This window comes from Euleptes europaea, chromosome 1, assembly GCF_029931775.1.
Source record: "Euleptes europaea isolate rEulEur1 chromosome 1, rEulEur1.hap1, whole genome shotgun sequence".
NCBI lineage: Eukaryota > Metazoa > Chordata > Lepidosauria > Squamata > Sphaerodactylidae > Euleptes > Euleptes europaea.
The window spans coordinates 144,203,320-144,221,568 of NC_079312.1; the positions used below are offsets into that span (position 1 = coordinate 144,203,320).

The following is an 18,249-nucleotide window of genomic DNA, read 5'->3' on the forward strand; positions in this document are numbered from 1 at the left end:
CAGGCAGGCCCTGCTGGCCGCGGGAAGGGGCGCGGGCCGGAGGGGGGGCGGGGGGGCGGCGAGGCCTGCCTGCTCCCAGGCAGGCCCCGCTGGCCGCTCCCAGGCCGCGGGAAGGCGAGCGGGCCGGCGGCGAAGGATGGCGGCAGTGGTAAGTTTCCCTCCTTCCCCCTCCCCCCTCCCCCCTCCCCTCACCTACCGTATTGACCCGCGTATAAGCTGAGTTGGCTTTTTTCAGCCCTTTTTTGGGGCTGAAAAACTCAGCTTATACGCGAGTATATACGGTAGTTCAAGTTATTTTAGCACAATTTCAGTAATACCTACTATATTTAGTAAAAGGATGCTTGGTCAATAGGTAAGAAAAGTTTAGGATTTATAGTAGAAAAAAATTCTAATATAGTACAATGTTATCATAGTTTCTCTACTTATTAATTTTTCTCCATCACATATATAAAGTGTATAGGCTTTGCAGTCCCCTATCTCCAATTATAACATCTTTTACAATATATAATACATGAAAAACATTTATATAATAATTGAAATTAGGTTGATTTTAACATCGATTCAAATATTAACAGATATTTGTCTTGTCCAAGTAATGCAGTATGTAGTTTTGAAGTATGTATGTATGCATAGTGTTGTGTTTTTTGGAGTGTTATTGTGTATTGTACTGTTAAAAAAGAAAATAAAAAAATATTAAAGAAAAGAAAAGGTTTCCTCAGTTAGATGTAAACATCACGATGTAAACATAAAAACTTGGAACTGTTTCTAGATGAGCTCAGTAATTACTTTAAATGTGTTAATAGATTATATTTTTCTACTATATAATCAAGAGTTATGTAATTATTTATAATATCCAGGCTATATACACAGAGAATATAATCAATCCCTCAAACTATATTTTGAGAGCAGCGTAATTAAAATGATTTCCATTTATAATAAAAATTTGTTGTGCAGCCAGATAAGGAATAGCAGCAGGCTTTGCGTGTGTACTGTGTGCCCAGCTTTTCTGGGGTGTGTCCTTCTTCGGTATATTTTCTGTTTACATGTATGCAGGCTCAAATGTCAATGAAAGAAAGTGGTTTATGTTTTCCAGGAGGCCATGCTGGTAATCAAAACCATTTCAAGATATTTTACCAACTCCAAAGAACACACCCTCTCCATTTTCTCTGCTTCACTTTTGTCACTTGCTGTAACAAGAATTGGAGTATGTGTTCCTCATCCATTTAATCTTTCTCTTTCAATACTGGGTAGCAAACCACACAAACCCAACAGATCTCTCTGGAGTCTTATGAGATTCTTTCATCTCTCAAGAGTTTGGCCACATTTCAGTATCCCCTTCTTACATCAACCCAAGTAGGTGCTTGGGAGGCTTGGTGAGAGGAACAGCCCTGCTTGTGGAGTAAATATGCATGTACTTGGACAGTTTCAGAGGGTAGCTGTGTTGGTTTGCAGTAGAACAGTTAGATTCGAGTCCCTAGAAGGGCGCTTTGACTCTCGAAAGCGTATACCCTGAAACTCTTGTTGGTCTCTAAGGTGCTACTTGCCTCAAGTATAATTGATGTACTTGGACAGTCAACCATGTTGTCTGTTGCTCTTTACACACACTCACCTCATAGAACTGTTTCCTATTATACTCTGCAGCCTGTAAAATATACTGTGACAGATAAATTTTAACGTGACATTAATTTATATTTGATATATAGCAGAATTAATGTTGAGAAAAATCAAATTATTAGAGCTTTGACTTCTTAAACTCATAGGTACAGCCAGCAATGAGTTGTCCGCTAGGATAAAAATTTTCTATCTGAGATGGTAATTAGGGGAATGGTAATTAATATCTCAGAAGAAGTTTCTTTTAGTCAGAGCTCATCAGCCAGAGAAAAAGGACATTTTGTATTGAGTTGAAAGTTATTTGGATCTGTCTTCAAACTCTGAATAAAAATGGTTATAGAAATGCACATTACTTGCAGGCAATGCACAAAGGAAATAAACTGGCCAAATTAATTTTTAAAAATCACTATGAATTACTGAGCATAAGTAAATATTCCCCCCAAACAGGAATATTTTCAATAATATTTCATCCCTGGGAGTTCTATTTCTTCTTTTGCAGCCATCTATGGACCTTGCAAAGCCACCAGAATGTATTAGAATACTAAATACCTGCTTATTTGCCTAATGACTTCGCATGCATACTTTACTTTTCTATTTATACAAAATACACCCCTCCTAATTTCTTTCTCTTTGGGCAATGAGGCTGAAAAGGACACTGGCATCCTAGTTGAGGGCTTAGTTATAACTGTTTAAAAATAGAGTTTTGGAAATGCTAAAGCCAATAGAAGTAAAACAAGGAAAAAACACTAAACCCATTTGTCTTTTTTTTGTGATAGGATCAATTGCTGTAGTTCTGGGCAAATCATTTATAGTAAGCTTCCCTGCTCATAATTAGTAGATATTTCTGTGCCAACTTTATTTGTACATAAAAATGGAATAAATTAAACTGTGAACTGGTTCACACGGTGGCTATGGCTGTATATTCACACCCCTGCCAGAACAGCAAGCGGCATCAGAACAGGTGGGAATAGCATCTACACATCCCATTCCACACCTCTTCCAATGCTTCTCCTGCTCCCCCCCAACCCGCCCATCACGCCTGCACATTGCACAGAGCTCCCCACAGACTGCAACCACTATATATAGCATTGGGTCGCAGGGGAGGTCGAGAAGTGGAGAGAGGTGAGAAGCCTGAAGAGGGGGCTAGCTGCTCACCGGAGGCTGCCTCCCCACCAGAGAAGCGGGACCTGCGGAAACCTGGCTGGTGGGGAAGGAGAAGGGGAGGGCTAGGCAGCAAAGGGAAGGATGCTGCTGCTTCTGCCCAGCATTAGGAATTGGGGCTGGACAGGTGTTTGAGAAATTGACAATCAGGTGGAGGACAATCAGGTGGAGGAGGGATAAAAAGTGGAAGGAAAAGCAGGCCGAGGAGGAAGCATGGGGAGGGCACGAACGTTTGGCAAGGCCCTGTATCCTGAGGGTGAATGCTCTCCAACCAAGGAGACCAACACGTTCTGAGGCCAAGCTGCTTCCCCAGCAGAGTGCCCTGGGACCAGGGACACATCACAGGCATTATTGCTACATCATTTACCAATATACCAAGCCAGATGTTATGTCCTCCAGGTGGCTGTGTTGTTGGGGCCACTCTGTGTAGTGTAATAATTTCTAAATGTTTATTATAAGAAGGTTTTATGTGTGTGTGTATAAAGAGCCATCAGGTGCAGCTGACAGAGCAACCCCAGCAGGAAGCTTTCAAGGCAAGTGAGAAGCAGAGGTGGTTTGCCATTGCCTTCCTCTGTAGTCTTCCTTGGTGGTCTCCCTTCCAAGTACTGTCCCTGTTTAACATTCAAGATCTGATGAGATTGGGCTATACCATGCCACCTTCCCTCTCAAGAAGGTTTTATAAATAAATGCTATTATTTTTTTATTATCAACATCTTTTCAAACTTATTTGTGGTGGTACTCATTGGTACTAAGTATTGGCACCTTTGGAAGGGCTCTCCCAAATCCTGAGGGGAGAATTGGTGGAAATTGGTGCAACCTTCTGTATGAGTATTGGCACTTTTAAAAATAAATAAAAAGCACTCGATTTATGTGTTCTGATGGTTTTTTTAAAAAAAAAGATTGATCCTTTCACCTCTCCTTTTGCTTTGTAGTACAGAATTGGACAGCTGTACATGATCAGTAAACATAGCCATGAGCAAAGTGATCGTGGAGAAGGTGTAGAAGTGGTGCAGAATGAGCCTTATGAAGATCCAAATTATGGAAATGGTCAGCTGACAGAAAAACGAGTTTATCTGAACAGGCAAGTTCTTTGGTTATCCTCCTGTAATCCTTCTGTGTAGATGAGTTTTAATATTTTGTAAGTAAACATATTCCTCCACAGTTTGGCATTTTCAAGAAAAGGGGGAACAGAAGACCACTGTCACTTAAATAAAATTTCACTTTCATTGATAGCATGTTCCATTTGGAAACAGCGTGGCAGAGATTCAGAGTACCGGGACTAAAAATCACAATATTTTATTGTGTTTCACTTAAGGCAAAGTTTTCTGAAATGCCTTAAGTTTGACAACGTATCATTAATTAAATTCAGCAGTCTGCTTGTGTGGAAGGAGTCATCACAACTTAAAGCACTTCCCATACTAGTTTAGTTGTATTGTATGTGCTCCCCACTTCCCAAGAGATGAGAACTTACAAGAGCAGCAGCACTACCCGTGTATAGTTTCCTTCAGCTGCATGAGCACTGCAGACTTATGGAATCTTTGTAATATTTGAGGCAGGAGGGTTACCAGTATACAACCAGAACAGAAGACAAAGGTCATTTATGCATGGATACTTTCACTCATGTTCGCCCCTGGTCTGTCTTGGAGTTGTTCCTTGGAGTTATGTGTGAGTTTTCCCTCCATTAGAGACGATCTCACTACCAGCCCTTACAAATCCCAGGATTTCTCATCCCTCTATTAACCCGATTTTCAAACTTCCATCTCCCCTGAGCTCCATCTCCCCTGAGCTCAGCCAGCTTGAAATTCCCATGCATAAGGCAAAGTGCAGGACACGGAAGCTTGAGGGAGTGACATTTCTCTCACAGAAAGAACTACAGCCAATTACAAAGCGTGTCAAGAGGCAGGGATTCAAATGCTTCCAGCTTCCTGGGAGTTCTTTCTGAGCAGAAGAAAGGCATTTAGAAACAAGGGTTGGGTTTCTCTCCCCCCCCCCATTCCTTTTAGGGAGCTCCCTTTTGTTTTTGTTTTTTAAAGTGCTTTTTGACCTGGCACAGGTTTCTGCAGGGGGTGGGCCTTTTAGGCACTACAGCCATTTACAAAGTGGCATTTCAAGGGGCGGGAACTCAAAAGTTTCTTGTTTTGAGCTTGGAGACTGCTGGTGCATAACTTCTCAAGAAGAAAGTGTGGGTCCAGTGAGCAACGAACCTCAGGTAAAACTCCCATGCATAAGCGACCAAAGAGGCACACCTGTAGGTTGACTGAGGGAGACATGCAACCCAAGGTTGTTGTCAGGCTGGTGCCTAGCGGCCAAACCAGGTGGTGTCTCAAGGTCGACCTGTTGTTCAGTTCTAGTTTTGTTTCTAGTTTTGTTTTGTCTTACTATTCCCTGGGAACCAGTGTGGGTTGCCGTAGCAACCAGTAGTCGTCCAGAATGTTCACTTTTGCCCTTATATCTCCTGTACCCTCAGTTCTCCCCCCATTAGTATCCTTGCCAATTTCCAAGTCGGTTTCTGTAAACTCGTTGTATATTTTCCAATAAACCACCTTTCTATGGAAGGCCTGCCTAGAAGTCGTTTTGTGGGATTTTTCTGGTGAGCCCAGAGCTGACAGTTGTTCATCTTCAGCCACCTCTCTGCTCTCTCTCCTCACACAATTTTCACAGAGCATTCAGAAGTGGTTGGCAGCCTGATACATTTCAGTATTTACTGTGTTGCTTTACTTGTTTTTTTTTTATAATTTTTTATTGATTTTTATAATAAATCCAAAAAAGAAAAAAGAGGGGGGAAAAGTATACATAATAATAAAAGATAATAATAATAAAAGAAAGAGAAAAAAATAATACATACATATATAGAGCATACATTTCTGTTATTACATTGTTATACATATAAAGATATATATTAAGCTCTACTTCGAAAACCCACCACCCACCACAGTGCCCATCACCCATGGACTTCTGATGGGGTGTAGTGACTAATAAAAAAAATCACATTATTATACATTAATTAAAATCACAATGTACTATAATTCGTTAACTATATTTTTAAAATCCGTTTTTGCCAATTTATCCCAATATGCAGCGGCCTTTGACCACATAATTTTAAATTCCTCCATGTCTTTACCATGTAAAGATACTGTAATTTTGGCCATCCGCATATACATCCATAATTTTTCTCTCCATTCTCTAATTGAAGGTTTATTCGTTTGCTTCCATTTTTTTGCAATTGTAATTCTAGCTGCTGCAAAACTATATTGGCATATGACTCTATCACCTTTATCCAATTCTCTATTTGGAATACCCAATAAACAAAAAGCGGGATCTCGCTTAATTTTTACTTTAATCAAATTATTAGTTTCATTCATAACTGATTGCCAAAATCTCCTAATTTTTTTGCAATACCACCAACTATGCATAAACATTCCTATATCAGTACCACATTTCCAGCAAAACACTTTATCATCTTTTTTCATTTTACTTAATAGAACCGGAGTTATATACCATCTATAAAACATTTTGTATAAATTTTCTCTTATTTCATTCGAAATAGTAAACCTAAATTCATTTCCCAAAGCTTTTCCCAAATTTCCAAATCAATATTATATCCTAGATCTCTCATCCATTTCAACATGACCGGTTTAATCCTTTCTTGTTCTAAGTTCAATTCTATAAGTACTTTATAAATCCTACCAATCAATCCTTTATTACCTTTTAATAATAATGTCTCAAAATTGGACTTAGTATGGTTAAATCCCAACCTATTATCTTTGATAAAAACATCATTTAATTTATAATACATAAACCAGTCTTTTAATTGAAGTTCTTCACGTGTTTTCAATATCCATATCCCATCTCTATAATCTATCAATTCTCTATAAATATCACAGTCCAAATTTAGATGTGCACCTCTTCGCATAAAAGCTTCTATAGGATTTATCCAGCCGGGAGTTTTACTTTCTAAAGCGTCTTTATATTTATTCCATATTTGTAATAAGTTTTTCCTGATAATATGAGAGTTAAATTCCTTATTCACTTTCTGCTTCTCATACCATAAATAAGCATGCCACCCAAATCGCAATTTATATCCTTCTAATTCTAATAACTTTGGGTTCTCCAAGAGAATCCAATCTTTAATCCAGGTGAGACATGCCGCTTGGTAATACATTTTTAAATCCGGTAGTCCCAATCCTCCCGTCTCCCTTAATTCTATTAAATTATTATATGCAATCCTATGTCTTTCTTTACCCCAGAGAAATCTCAAAACATCTTTTTTCCAATCTTCAAATATCTGTACCCCTGTCACTATTGGTAAATTTTGAAACAAAAAAAGCATTTTGGGCAGTACCATCATTTTAATTACTGATATTCTTCCCCAAAATGATAAAGGAACTTTTTCCCAACTTATCAAATCTTTTTTTATTTGTTGCCATTGTTTCACATAATTGTCCTGGAATAGATTAAGATTATTATTCGATAACCATATACCTAAATATTTAACTTTATGTTCAATATTGAGTCCCGACTTTTTGATTAATGTTTGTTGCTGTGAAAGAGTCATATTTTTAACCAAAATTTTTGTTTTTGCCTTATTAATTTTAAAGCCTGAAAGCTTTCCATAAACCTCCAAAATTTTATTCCATCTGTCAAACTGTTCAAACGGGTCAATCAAAAAACATACTAAATCATCCGCATAAGCTTTAAGTTTATAATGATTTCTCCCTATTCTTACCCCTACTACATCATTAGATTTTCTAAGGTTGTTCAATAAAACCTCTAATACTAAAATAAAAAGTAAAGGGGAAAGAGGACAGCCCTGTCTCGTTCCCCTTTGAATTTCAATCTTTGGTGATAAAGACCCATTCACAATCAAATTAGCTGTTTGATGTGTATATATACTTTTTATGGCAGTTTTAAAACTACCACCAAAAGCCATATATTCTAATACCTTAATCATAAACTGCCAATTAACATTATCGAAAGCTTTTTCAGCATCCAAAAATATAAAAGCTATTGGTGTTGTATCTTGTTCCGCATATTCTAAAAGATCTATTACCACCCTAACATTTTGACTAATCAATCTTCCTGGTAAAAATCCAGCTTGATCATCATGTATTAATTGATTCAGTACTCCTTTTAATCTAGTAGCTAAAATAGCTACAAATAATTTGTAGTCAATATTTAACAATGAAATCGGACTATAATTTTTAACTTCCAATATATCAGAATTCACCTTTGGTATTAGGGCTATATTTGCTTGCTTCCAGGTTTGAGGGATAATATCTTTTGTCATCCCTAAATTCATAACTTCCAAAAGATAGGGGATTAATTGCTCTCTAAATGTTTTATAATAGTATGCTGTAAAACCATCTGGTCCAGGAGATTTATTCATTTTACTTTTTTTATAGCCTGCTCCAATTCATCCTTGGTTATTGGAGAATCTAAAAATTCTTTATTTTCTTGTGTTATTTTTCGGCAATCCCATTTGGCAAGATAAGCTTCCATTTCTACCTCTGAAACTAACTTTTTTTTATATAGATCTGTATAAAATTTCACAAATGTATCTACTATCTCCTCTTTAGTTCTTGTTATCTTGCCCTCCCTTCTAATTTGAATTATTGGTATTTTTTTATCTTTCTGTTTAATTTGCCAAGCTAACATTTTACCTGGTTTATTAGCATGTTCAAAAAATCTTTGTTTAGTATACATAACTTTTTGTTCAATTTCTTCAGCAATTAAAAATTCATATTGGTGTTGGCAATTTCTAATCTTATTTTGTTGTTCTTGTTTAGCCCCTCTATCTTGCAATCTACATAGATATCTCTCCGCCTGCTTTATTTCATCTAATATGCATTTTTTCTTATTCTCCCTTTCCCTATAATATCTTGTGTTTTGTTGGATTAAAAGCCCCCTAATTACTGCTTTACCAGCGTCCCAAACTATATCTTCACTGGTACCTTTATCCATATTTTCTCTAAAATAATTCGTTATTTCAGTTTTCAATTTGTCTACAATTTTTTTATTTTTTAAAAGAAAGTCATTAATTCTCCAGGGTTTGTAACCTCTATTTCCCATTTCAATTTTAGCTGATATCGCGTTGTGGTCTGACAACACCCTAGGTAAAATCTCAGAGTTTTCTAAATTCTGTACCAGACCCTTTGATATCCATATCATATCTATCCTGGAATATGTGAGATGTCTCTGTGAAAAAAAAGTATATTGCTTCATATTGCCATGTGTCAACCTCCAGACATCAAACATATCCCACTGATCTGTAAGAGCATCAAAAATCCCTGGTAACTTTCCTTCATTACTTGCTTTTTTCTTTTTCCCAGATCTATCTACCTTAGGTACCTTAACTCCATTAAAATCCCCCATCCATATCATTTTTTCAATAGCATATTCAGCTAATAATAGTGCTAAATTCTCATAAAATACCATTTGATTTATATTAGGTGCATATATTCCCACAAGCAATACCTTTTGTAAACCAATTGTTACCTCCAACAACAAGACTCTTCCCTCTGTATCTTGATAAATAACTTTTGGTTGTAATAAAGCAGGTATATACATAGCTATTCCATTGGTTTTTTTACTCTCGTTACAAGCCGTAAATAGAGTGCCCAACCTTGCATGTTCCAACCTGAAAACATCCTTTGGGAGTATATGCGTTTCCTGTAAGCAAATAATATTAGCATTAAATTTTCGTAAATGGTGAAATATTTTCCTCCTTTTGTTGGGAGAGTTCAATCCATTAACATTCCAAGATAAAACCTGTAACATATCAAATCTTCAGTTAAATCCCATATATTTCCACGGTAAATACATACTTGACTCCTACTACTGCAACCCCCCCTGCCCCCCATATCTATTCAATCTTCAGTCTTCGGTATCCTCATTTGGAGAGTCCTCTGATGAAGCTACTGGCAAATCTCTACCACCAGAAGCTTCAGATGCCTTTTCTTCTTCTGTGGATTCTCTAGTTGGAACTTGTTTAGCTGACTTGAGAGGTTTAACCAGTTCTGCATCATATCTTCTTAAAAAATGGTCTGCCTTATCCACTTCCGTGAACTTGAACCTTTTCGCCTTAAAGATGAATGAGACACCCTGCGGGTATTCCCATCTGTATTGGATTCCACTGAGTCTTAAACGCTGGGCAATCTCCATAAAATCCTTCCTCTTCCTCAGCAATCTTGCAGGTATTTCTTTCATCAGCCTCAATGACTCATCTCCAACTTTCAATGGTGTTTTGTAGTGAGTGTTAAGTATTAAGTCTCTGTGACTTCTAGAAAACAGTTGAAGCAGGCAGTCCCTCGGTACTTTATTCCTGGTTGCATATGCTGAATTTATTCTGTAGGCTGTCACAATCATCCCTGCAATCACCTCTTCAGATTATTGTAAAAAATCTGCCAAGAGAACCATCAGATATCCACGCAGGTCCCGATCCTCAATTTTCTCTCGCAATCCACTAATACATAGGGAAGATTCTTTTATCTTGAGCTCCATCATTGCCATCTGGTCATTTTGGGTCTCTTGTCTGTCAGCTACAGATGTTATTGACATCTCCAGGGTATCCACCTTCTTCTTAGTTTCTTTAGTTTCCTGTGAATTTTTTTTTAGCTTGGTTTCTACCCTATCTTGCCTGACAGCCAAGGATGAGATTGTGTCCTGCAAGGCAGCTATTGCAGCTGAATTCTGAGCTATAGTAGCTGTGTTCTGAGATAGCTCGTTTCATTTCTGTGACATCCTGATGGGTCTTAGTTAGCAGTTCAAAAACAGAAGTCAAAGTCACTTCATGTTTAGTTTTTAAAGGCATCTTAGCAGCAATAGATGTTGTTGCTATTGGAGAAGTTGTCTGTTTAGTTGTTTGAGTTATTTGAGTCACAGAGGACCGTCTAACAGGAGGCTGTACCACCAACTTTGTATCTTTTAAAATGTCCTTAATGTGTTTCTCTTTCTCACCCATTGGTGAGCCAAAAACGACTGGAGACTGAGGTTACAAGTCCATTATAATCCAAGGGAAAATAGGGGGGGGGCAGAAAGTTCCTTTTATTTCATTTCATTCAGATGAAGCAAACCACTTTGGAGAAGACAATCATTATGACCACTAAAAAATTTCTATGCTATGTCACTTGATTATTCTCCAATTCCTTTCTCTTGCTTCAGTGCTCTTTGGTTTTAAAAGAAACTTTTTTTTTTGAGTGCTTCACTCAATTGGCAAAAAGCCAAAAATCACAGAAACAGAGCGTAACTGAATTATAGATAATTCAGAATTGTCCTTCCCAAAACAAAAAACTGCCACACACCCCAAGTTAGTGATTTTTTAAAAATCAAAAGGAAAAACTTTATTGATAATCCAAGAAACAAAAAGTCAGGTCCCACCTCGCTCTCTCCTGCCCTCTTCTTTAAGATGGCGCCGTCTCTTCGGTGGAATCCGCCAGAGCGACCGCCGCCGATTTCTCGGCGGTTATCGCTCCCATGGCAGATCCGCCACCGGCACCCAGGACTGCATCCCCTCTTGCCCCGAGGGGTGCCGCTTGCGAGCTCTTCCCGGGGCTGATTTTGCTCCCCGTAGCAGCGAGCGGCAGGAGCGCGGCTTCGCGCTTACAACGGGGGGGGGGGGTTGCCCGACTCGGAAGTCACTTGTTTTTTTTTTTTTTTAAACACCTAATTTGTGGACAGATCAAGTAGGTTGTGCCAAGAGATGATTAGGTCAAGGTCATCAGTAGGTTCTCACTCCGAAGTAGAGGGCCTCTTAATATGGGTGATTACTCCCATATTTCCAGTAATTTTTGTGACAAAAAAGATAGCAGCCTGAAGTTCCCTACTCTAATCACTGCATATTTTGCGTGTAAACTGCTGTCAAGTCACAGCCGACTTCTGGCGACCCCAGCAATGGACTTTCAAGGCAAGCGAGAAGCAGAGGTGGTTTGCCATTTCCTTCCTCTGCACAGTCTTCTTTGGTGGTCTCCCAGCTCAGTACTGACCCTGTTTAGCTTTTGAGATCTGAGAAGATGAAGCTATACCATGCTGCCTTCCTTCCCAACCATTGCATATTAGTGCTCGCATAAAGACATATGAAAAATACATACCAAATCCCCAATAGGTAAGCTGAGCAATACAAACGCCAGGTTGAACATTTTTTAAAGAAAGAATGAACATATTTTATAGTGAGGAACACTGATTTTGAGAGAGACATTATTACCACAGGCCCAGCCCCTGAACCTGCAATGATTAAAGAATTGCAAGAGAAAAAAACAAAAACCAGCAGAAAAATAGTGAAGACTTGAAACAGCTACTGGTGAAAATTCAAGCAGAAAGTGCTAAAGTCGTACTACAGCTGAACATCAAAACAACAAAAGTGATGGCTACTGGGGGATTACTCAACTTTAAGGTTGACAATGAGGAAACTGACATTGTTCAAGACTTTCTATTCCTTGACTCCATCATCAACCAAAAGGGAGACTACAATCAAGAAATCAGAAGGAGATTGAGACTGGGAAGGGCAGCCATGAAGGAGCTAGAAAAGATTCTGAAGTGCAAGGATGTATCACTGGTAACCAAGATCAAGTTAATTCATGCCTATTAATATTCCCTATTACTAAGTATGGGTGTGAAAGTTGGACAATGAAAACAACTGACAAGAAGAAAGTAGATTTATTTGAAATATGGTGTTGGAGGAGAGTTTTACGGATATTGTGGACCACCAGAAAGACAAATAAATGGATATCTAAATCAAATCAAGCCTGAACTGTCCCTAGAAGCTAAAATGACTAAATTGAGGCTATCGAATTTTGGATGCATGATGAGAAGACGAGTCACTGGAAAAGACAATAATGCTAGGAAAAGTTGAGGGCAGCAGGAAAAGAGGAAGACCCAACCTGAGATGGATTGACTTGAAGGACTGTCATATAGAGGATGGTGCCAAGTTCTTTTCTGTTGCCCCAGAAGGTCAGGCCAGAACCAACAGGTTGAAATTAAATCAAAAGAGTGTCCATCTAGACATTAGGAAGAATTTTCTAACAGAGCGGTTCCTCAATGGAACAGGCTTCCTCAGAAGGTGGTAAGCACTCCTTCCCTGGAGGTTTTAAAGAAGAGACTAGATGGCCATCTGTCAGCAATGCTAATTCTATTACCTTAAGCAGATTATGAGAGGGAGAGCATCTTGGCCATCTTCTGGGCATAGAGTAGGGGTCACTGGGGGAGTGAGGGAGAAGGTAGTTCGGAATTTCCTGCATTGTGCAGGGGGTTGGACTAGATGACCCTGGTGGTCCCTTCCAACTCTATGATTCTATGACTCTATAAAGGAAACCACAGCCATCAGTTTGTAAGACTTGAGCAAGGCTGTTAACAATAGAACGTTTTGGAGGACATTGATTCATGGGGTTTCCATGAGTCGGAAGTGACTTGACGGCACTTAACACAGAGAGAAGGTTGATAATATTACTTTTATGGTGATCCAATGACACTACCATCTTTGTGGGAACTCCATTTGGCCTTAGGCAATATGATGTGGTCCTTACTTCCTGAGTGGATGGGGAGCTTATTGTGAGGGATTGTCTGTACAGGGTGTTTGGTTACCAGGGGAGAAGAGGTTGCATATTAACATTCTTGAATTGAGAGCAGTAAAATATGCTGTTAGCTCCCTGTCAGATATCCTGCAAGGCAAGAACATCCTCATTCAAACCAAAATGTAGCTGCTATATTTTACATAATCAGGGCAACACAGGATCAAGACACCTCAATTCAGAAGCCATGGAAGCCTGGCATTGGGCTTTAGGCCATGAAGCTTCACTCAGGGCCATATAAATAGCCAGAGTTCACAACTCACAAGCTGCTACACTGAGCAGAGTCTATATTTCAAACCACAAGTGGTGTCTCTGAGATGAATACATCCAACCCATTTTTGATATCTGGGGTACCCAGCAGTGGATTTGTTTGCTACCCAGGAAAATACCAATGCATCCAGGATTGGCAATGACCCTTATTCTGTTCCATGATTGGCAATGACCCTTATTTGATTGGAGACACCTACCAGTTTGTATGGTCTGGGACACTCTTCTACATTTTCCCTCCTTGCCCTTTGTTAACCAAAGTGGTATTGAAACTTATCAAGGACGGTTCCCAGACCATTCTAATTGCTTCCAATTCTGGCTTTCGTGACTTTTCAGGTTAGACCTAGGGAATTATATTAATTTGCCCACTGCACCCAATCTGTTGAGGTGCGGCTCTCTATTTCAACACAGTGTGTTGCACCTGCAACTCACGGAATGGAGAATAATGCCCAATTACAATTCTCCACTCAGGTTCAAGAAGTCTTAGTCCAATCACACAAAGTATCTACATGATGTTCTTTCATGAACAAATGGAAGCATTTTTCTACTTGGGTCTTGTCTAGGGGAATGTCACCTTCTAGATGCCCATTTCTTATTATTTTAGAGTATCTGTTTTCTTTGAAATCGAAGGGTTTATCACATTCATCCACCAAGGTTCATTTAATAGCAATTTTGACCTACCATCTCCCATTCGATGGGGGATGAGTGTTCTCTCACAGATTTTCTAAACAATTTTTGAAAGGTATTGTCGAAGGCTTTCACAGTCAGAGTTCATCAGTTCTTGTAGGTTATCCGGGCTGTGTGACCGTGGTCTTGGTATTTTCTTTCCTGAAGTTTCACCAGCAGCTGTGGCAGGCATCTTCAGAGGAGTAACACTGAAGGACCGTGTCTCTCAGTCAAATTTTTAAAAGGCTTTTTCAATATGTTCCCACTTCAAATTTAAAATGAACGTGGATCCCAGTTCAAAAAGCTTTCCATCCCTTGAGCAGTGGTACGCTCCTTGGCATGGTGGGGTATTGAGACTAACCTGTGAGAAGGGGTCACTTTTGGAGTCCAGTCACACAATGTCCAGTTATTTTCTGATGCATCCCTCATGGGTTTGGGTACTCACTGTGCAGGGGAAGTAGTCAATGACTTTTGGTCTGCCCATGAATCAGCACTGCGTATTAATTTATTGGAACTCCATGCCATCAAATATGCCTTTGCCTCTTTTGCAGGCTCATATTGGGAAGGAGGATCCTGGTGGCCACCAACAACACCTTGGCAAAGTACTACCTAAACAAGCAGGGTGGTACAGGGTCCAGGGCCTTATGCCAAGAAGCAACTGCTATATGGGAATGGGCAATCAAACACAGTGACTCCATTACAGCCATCCATACATCCGGGAGTACAAACATAGGGGCAGATGCCCCGAGCAAGGAACACTCCCTTGAGCATGAATGGTCTCTCAAAGAGGAATGCATCCATCCGGTGTTCCATGCTTGGGGATGGCCGCAAATGGACCTCTTTGCCTCAGCACAAAACATGAAGTGCCAGCTGTTTTGCTCCAGGGCAGGGAGGGACAGGTGCTCCCTGGAGGACACTTTTCAACTGAACTGGCAAGGCCAGAAGATATATGCGTTCACTCCTTTTCCCCTCCTCAATCATGTAGTAGGAAAATTGAAAGGGGAAGGAGCATCAGCGATTCTCATCACTCCTTATTGGCCCTCCAGGCTGTGATTCCCTATTCTGTGGATGGTGGCAAGGAGGCAGTTCATGCACCTCCCTTGCCACACAGACTTTCTCTACATAGGGCAGGTGTACCACCACGATGTGGGGAGACTGCACCTGATAGCCTGGCTAGTCAATCCCTAAATACTTGGCCTGATGACATAGCAGAAGTCCTCCCAGGTTACCACAAACCCTCTACAAGGAGATCTTATAACTCTAAGCAAAGCAGATTTGCCTTGTGAGCAGCCAGCAAAGGCTTGTGCCCTGAATTTTGCCTGCTCCTGGGGGTGTTTGCATAGCTATTATCCCTTAAGCATGAAGTATTGGCTAATTCTTCTATCAAGGTGCCCTATATGCTAATAAAGATTTGTGTTGTGTTGTTGTGTGAATCAAGGTGCACATGGTGGCCATTTTGGCTTTCCATGTGGGAGTTGATCATGGATCGCTTTTTCCAACATCCATTGTAAAAAATTCTTGAAAGGATTAAATAACCTCTTCTCCAGGGGGGCACCCTGCCCCTCAGTGGAGCCTTCATTTAGTTTTAAAAGGTTTGATGCAGAGACCCTTCAACCTATGGCATCTTGCAGCCTAACCATGCTTTCAGCCAAAACGGCTTTCCTGGTGGCAATTATATTAACTGACTAATTGTAGAGACACAATCATTTAGAAAATACCATAATCTGTTCATTTCTTTCTGGGGAGTAAAAAAATGGGGAAACAGTGTCTGCACAGTCCCTGTCTAGATGGGTGATGAATGCTATACGGATGGCTTATATGACATCTGGGTTGGACTGTCCATTTTCTGTCATGGCACATTCCATGAGGGCCCAGGCATTATCTGCGGCATTTGGTGCCAGTGTGGATATCAGGGGAATTCAGAGCTACAATTTGGTCATCCGCATCTACTTTTGTCAAACACTATTCGATCGACGAGGAGACAGCTGCAGAGTCCGCTGTGGAAAGAGCAGTGTTACAATCAGCATTGCTTTAAGCAGCCTCACACCCACACCCTTGATAAGTGAGCTTGCTGTTCTTCCCATGTGGTACTGTACAGAAGCCACAAAGATGAAAACAGAGTTGCACTTACCTGTAACTGCTGTTCATCGAGTTGTCTTCTGTGCAGGCACGCATCCTTCCCTCCTTCCCCACTGTGGGCTGCTTGGATTCTCATATTTCAGGCTTCTCCATTGTGGCAAGAGGGGAATTGAGGGAAGAGCACTCCCCCTCTCCCTCATCACATGCCCTTTTCAGCAAGAAGAGCCGGAGTGGGAGGGGGGAAAGCACTCTTAAAGCGACAGACTTTGTTAGAAGTTTGCTAGAAATTTCTCTGTGGCTGGCCTGCACAAGTGCAGTTCCCATGTGTGCCTGCACAGAAGACCACTTGATGAACAGCAGTTACAGATAAGTGCAACTGTTTTTCATCTCAATCCTTATCCTGATGGATTGATACAGCAATAAAGCTGTGTTATGAACAAGCCCTGGTGCCCTTTCCCCTTCATGTTCATGCCCACTCAACCAGAACACAAGTTTCATCTTTATGGCTTCTGTGCAATCCCACATGGGAACTGCACATACACAGGCCAGTCACGGAGATCAACTGAAAAGCATCTGGAAAGATCGGCTCCGTAGGAGCACTCCCACTCCCCTCTTTCCGTGTCCTAGTCTTAACGGCTTTTCCTGCCTAAAAGGACGCGTGACAGATGAGTGCGGGAGCACTCTTTCCCTCAGTTCTATTTCAGCTACCACAGGGAGAGGACATGTTTTTCAGCTTCGCATATTTTCCCCTTAGTGATTGCCCTTGAGATGATTTCTGTTCCTTTCTTCGATTGAGATTGTTCTCCATTTTCAGAAGATGACTTTATTAAAAGAAATGCCACAGTTGTGACACAAAGATGGCAGCCAATAATGAACACCAAGACTACCTGTTCTGCCTAGGTGAGGACCATATTGTGTCATCCTGTTCGTTCTGTGCCCTCTTCTTCTGAAAGCCAGGGAAGAAAGAGCCTCTCTTTATGAATAGTCCCTCCATCTGTCTCAACCTTAGAGGTGTTTCCGTCCTGTTGATCTGCAGATCTGCCACGTGGTCCTCTACCAACATCTTGGAAAACATTACTCTCTGGACCTGCAGGCCAGAAAGAAAGCAGAAGTAGGTAAAGCTGTTCTCTGATCTCTGTTCCAATAACATAACAAGTGAGAAGACAGAAACAGGGTTGCACTTATTTGTAACTGTTGTTCGAGTTGTCTTCTATGCAAGCACACATTCCCTCCCACCTTCCCTGCTGTGACTTCTCTGACTTATCTTGCTTACAGTGACCCTTAGAAGACTTTAAAGCTTATAAATTAATCTCTCCATGGCAGGCCTGCCTAGGTGCAGTCCCAATATGGATCTGCACAGAAGATGCCTACAACTTCGTTCATCAAGTAAAGTTGTCTACCATCACCCATTGAGCCCTTTAATAGGTTTTTTTCTCCTTTCACAGATGAGCCAGAAAGCTCTGCACCTCATCTGTGAAGGAGGAAAGGAGTGTGTTGTGGCCCAGACCTCGCCAGGCGAGGAATCATCAGAGGAAGAGCCAGACCAGGATGAACCAGTCTCCCCTGAGCCTCAAACAGCTGAGAGTCCATGCCAAAGTGAACCTCAGCAGGAAGAATCACATGCCAGCCCTGCTGAGAGTTCTAGAGTGGCTGCAGAACCACCTCACTTTGCTGACCCAACTCCAGCTGGAACTCAGCACACCTACGACCCCCCCAGCTCACCTGAAGCAGATAAACACCATAGGCAACACGGTAGAATGGAGCTTCAAGCTAAAAGATGCAGTACCCAATTAGAAGCACTAAGGAGACAGATGGAGGACTGTTAGTCTTCAGAGAATGACACCTGAGATGAGCAGAAAGCAGGATAAAGCTGTGCCTAAGACAAACGGGCGTTGGGAAAGCA

General features: G+C 40.6%; 1 protein-coding gene across 1 annotated transcript in view; it reads left to right on the top strand.

Annotated features, from left to right (window-relative positions):
* PITPNC1 (phosphatidylinositol transfer protein cytoplasmic 1) overlaps nt 1-18,249 on the top strand; it is a 121,972-nt gene that overhangs the window by 9,584 nt on the left and 94,139 nt on the right. Inside the window, exon 2 of the mRNA XM_056861326.1 lies at nt 3,705-3,853. Coding sequence (XP_056717304.1) covers nt 3,705-3,853 — 149 coding nt within the window. The remainder of the gene's footprint in view (nt 1-3,704; nt 3,854-18,249) is intronic.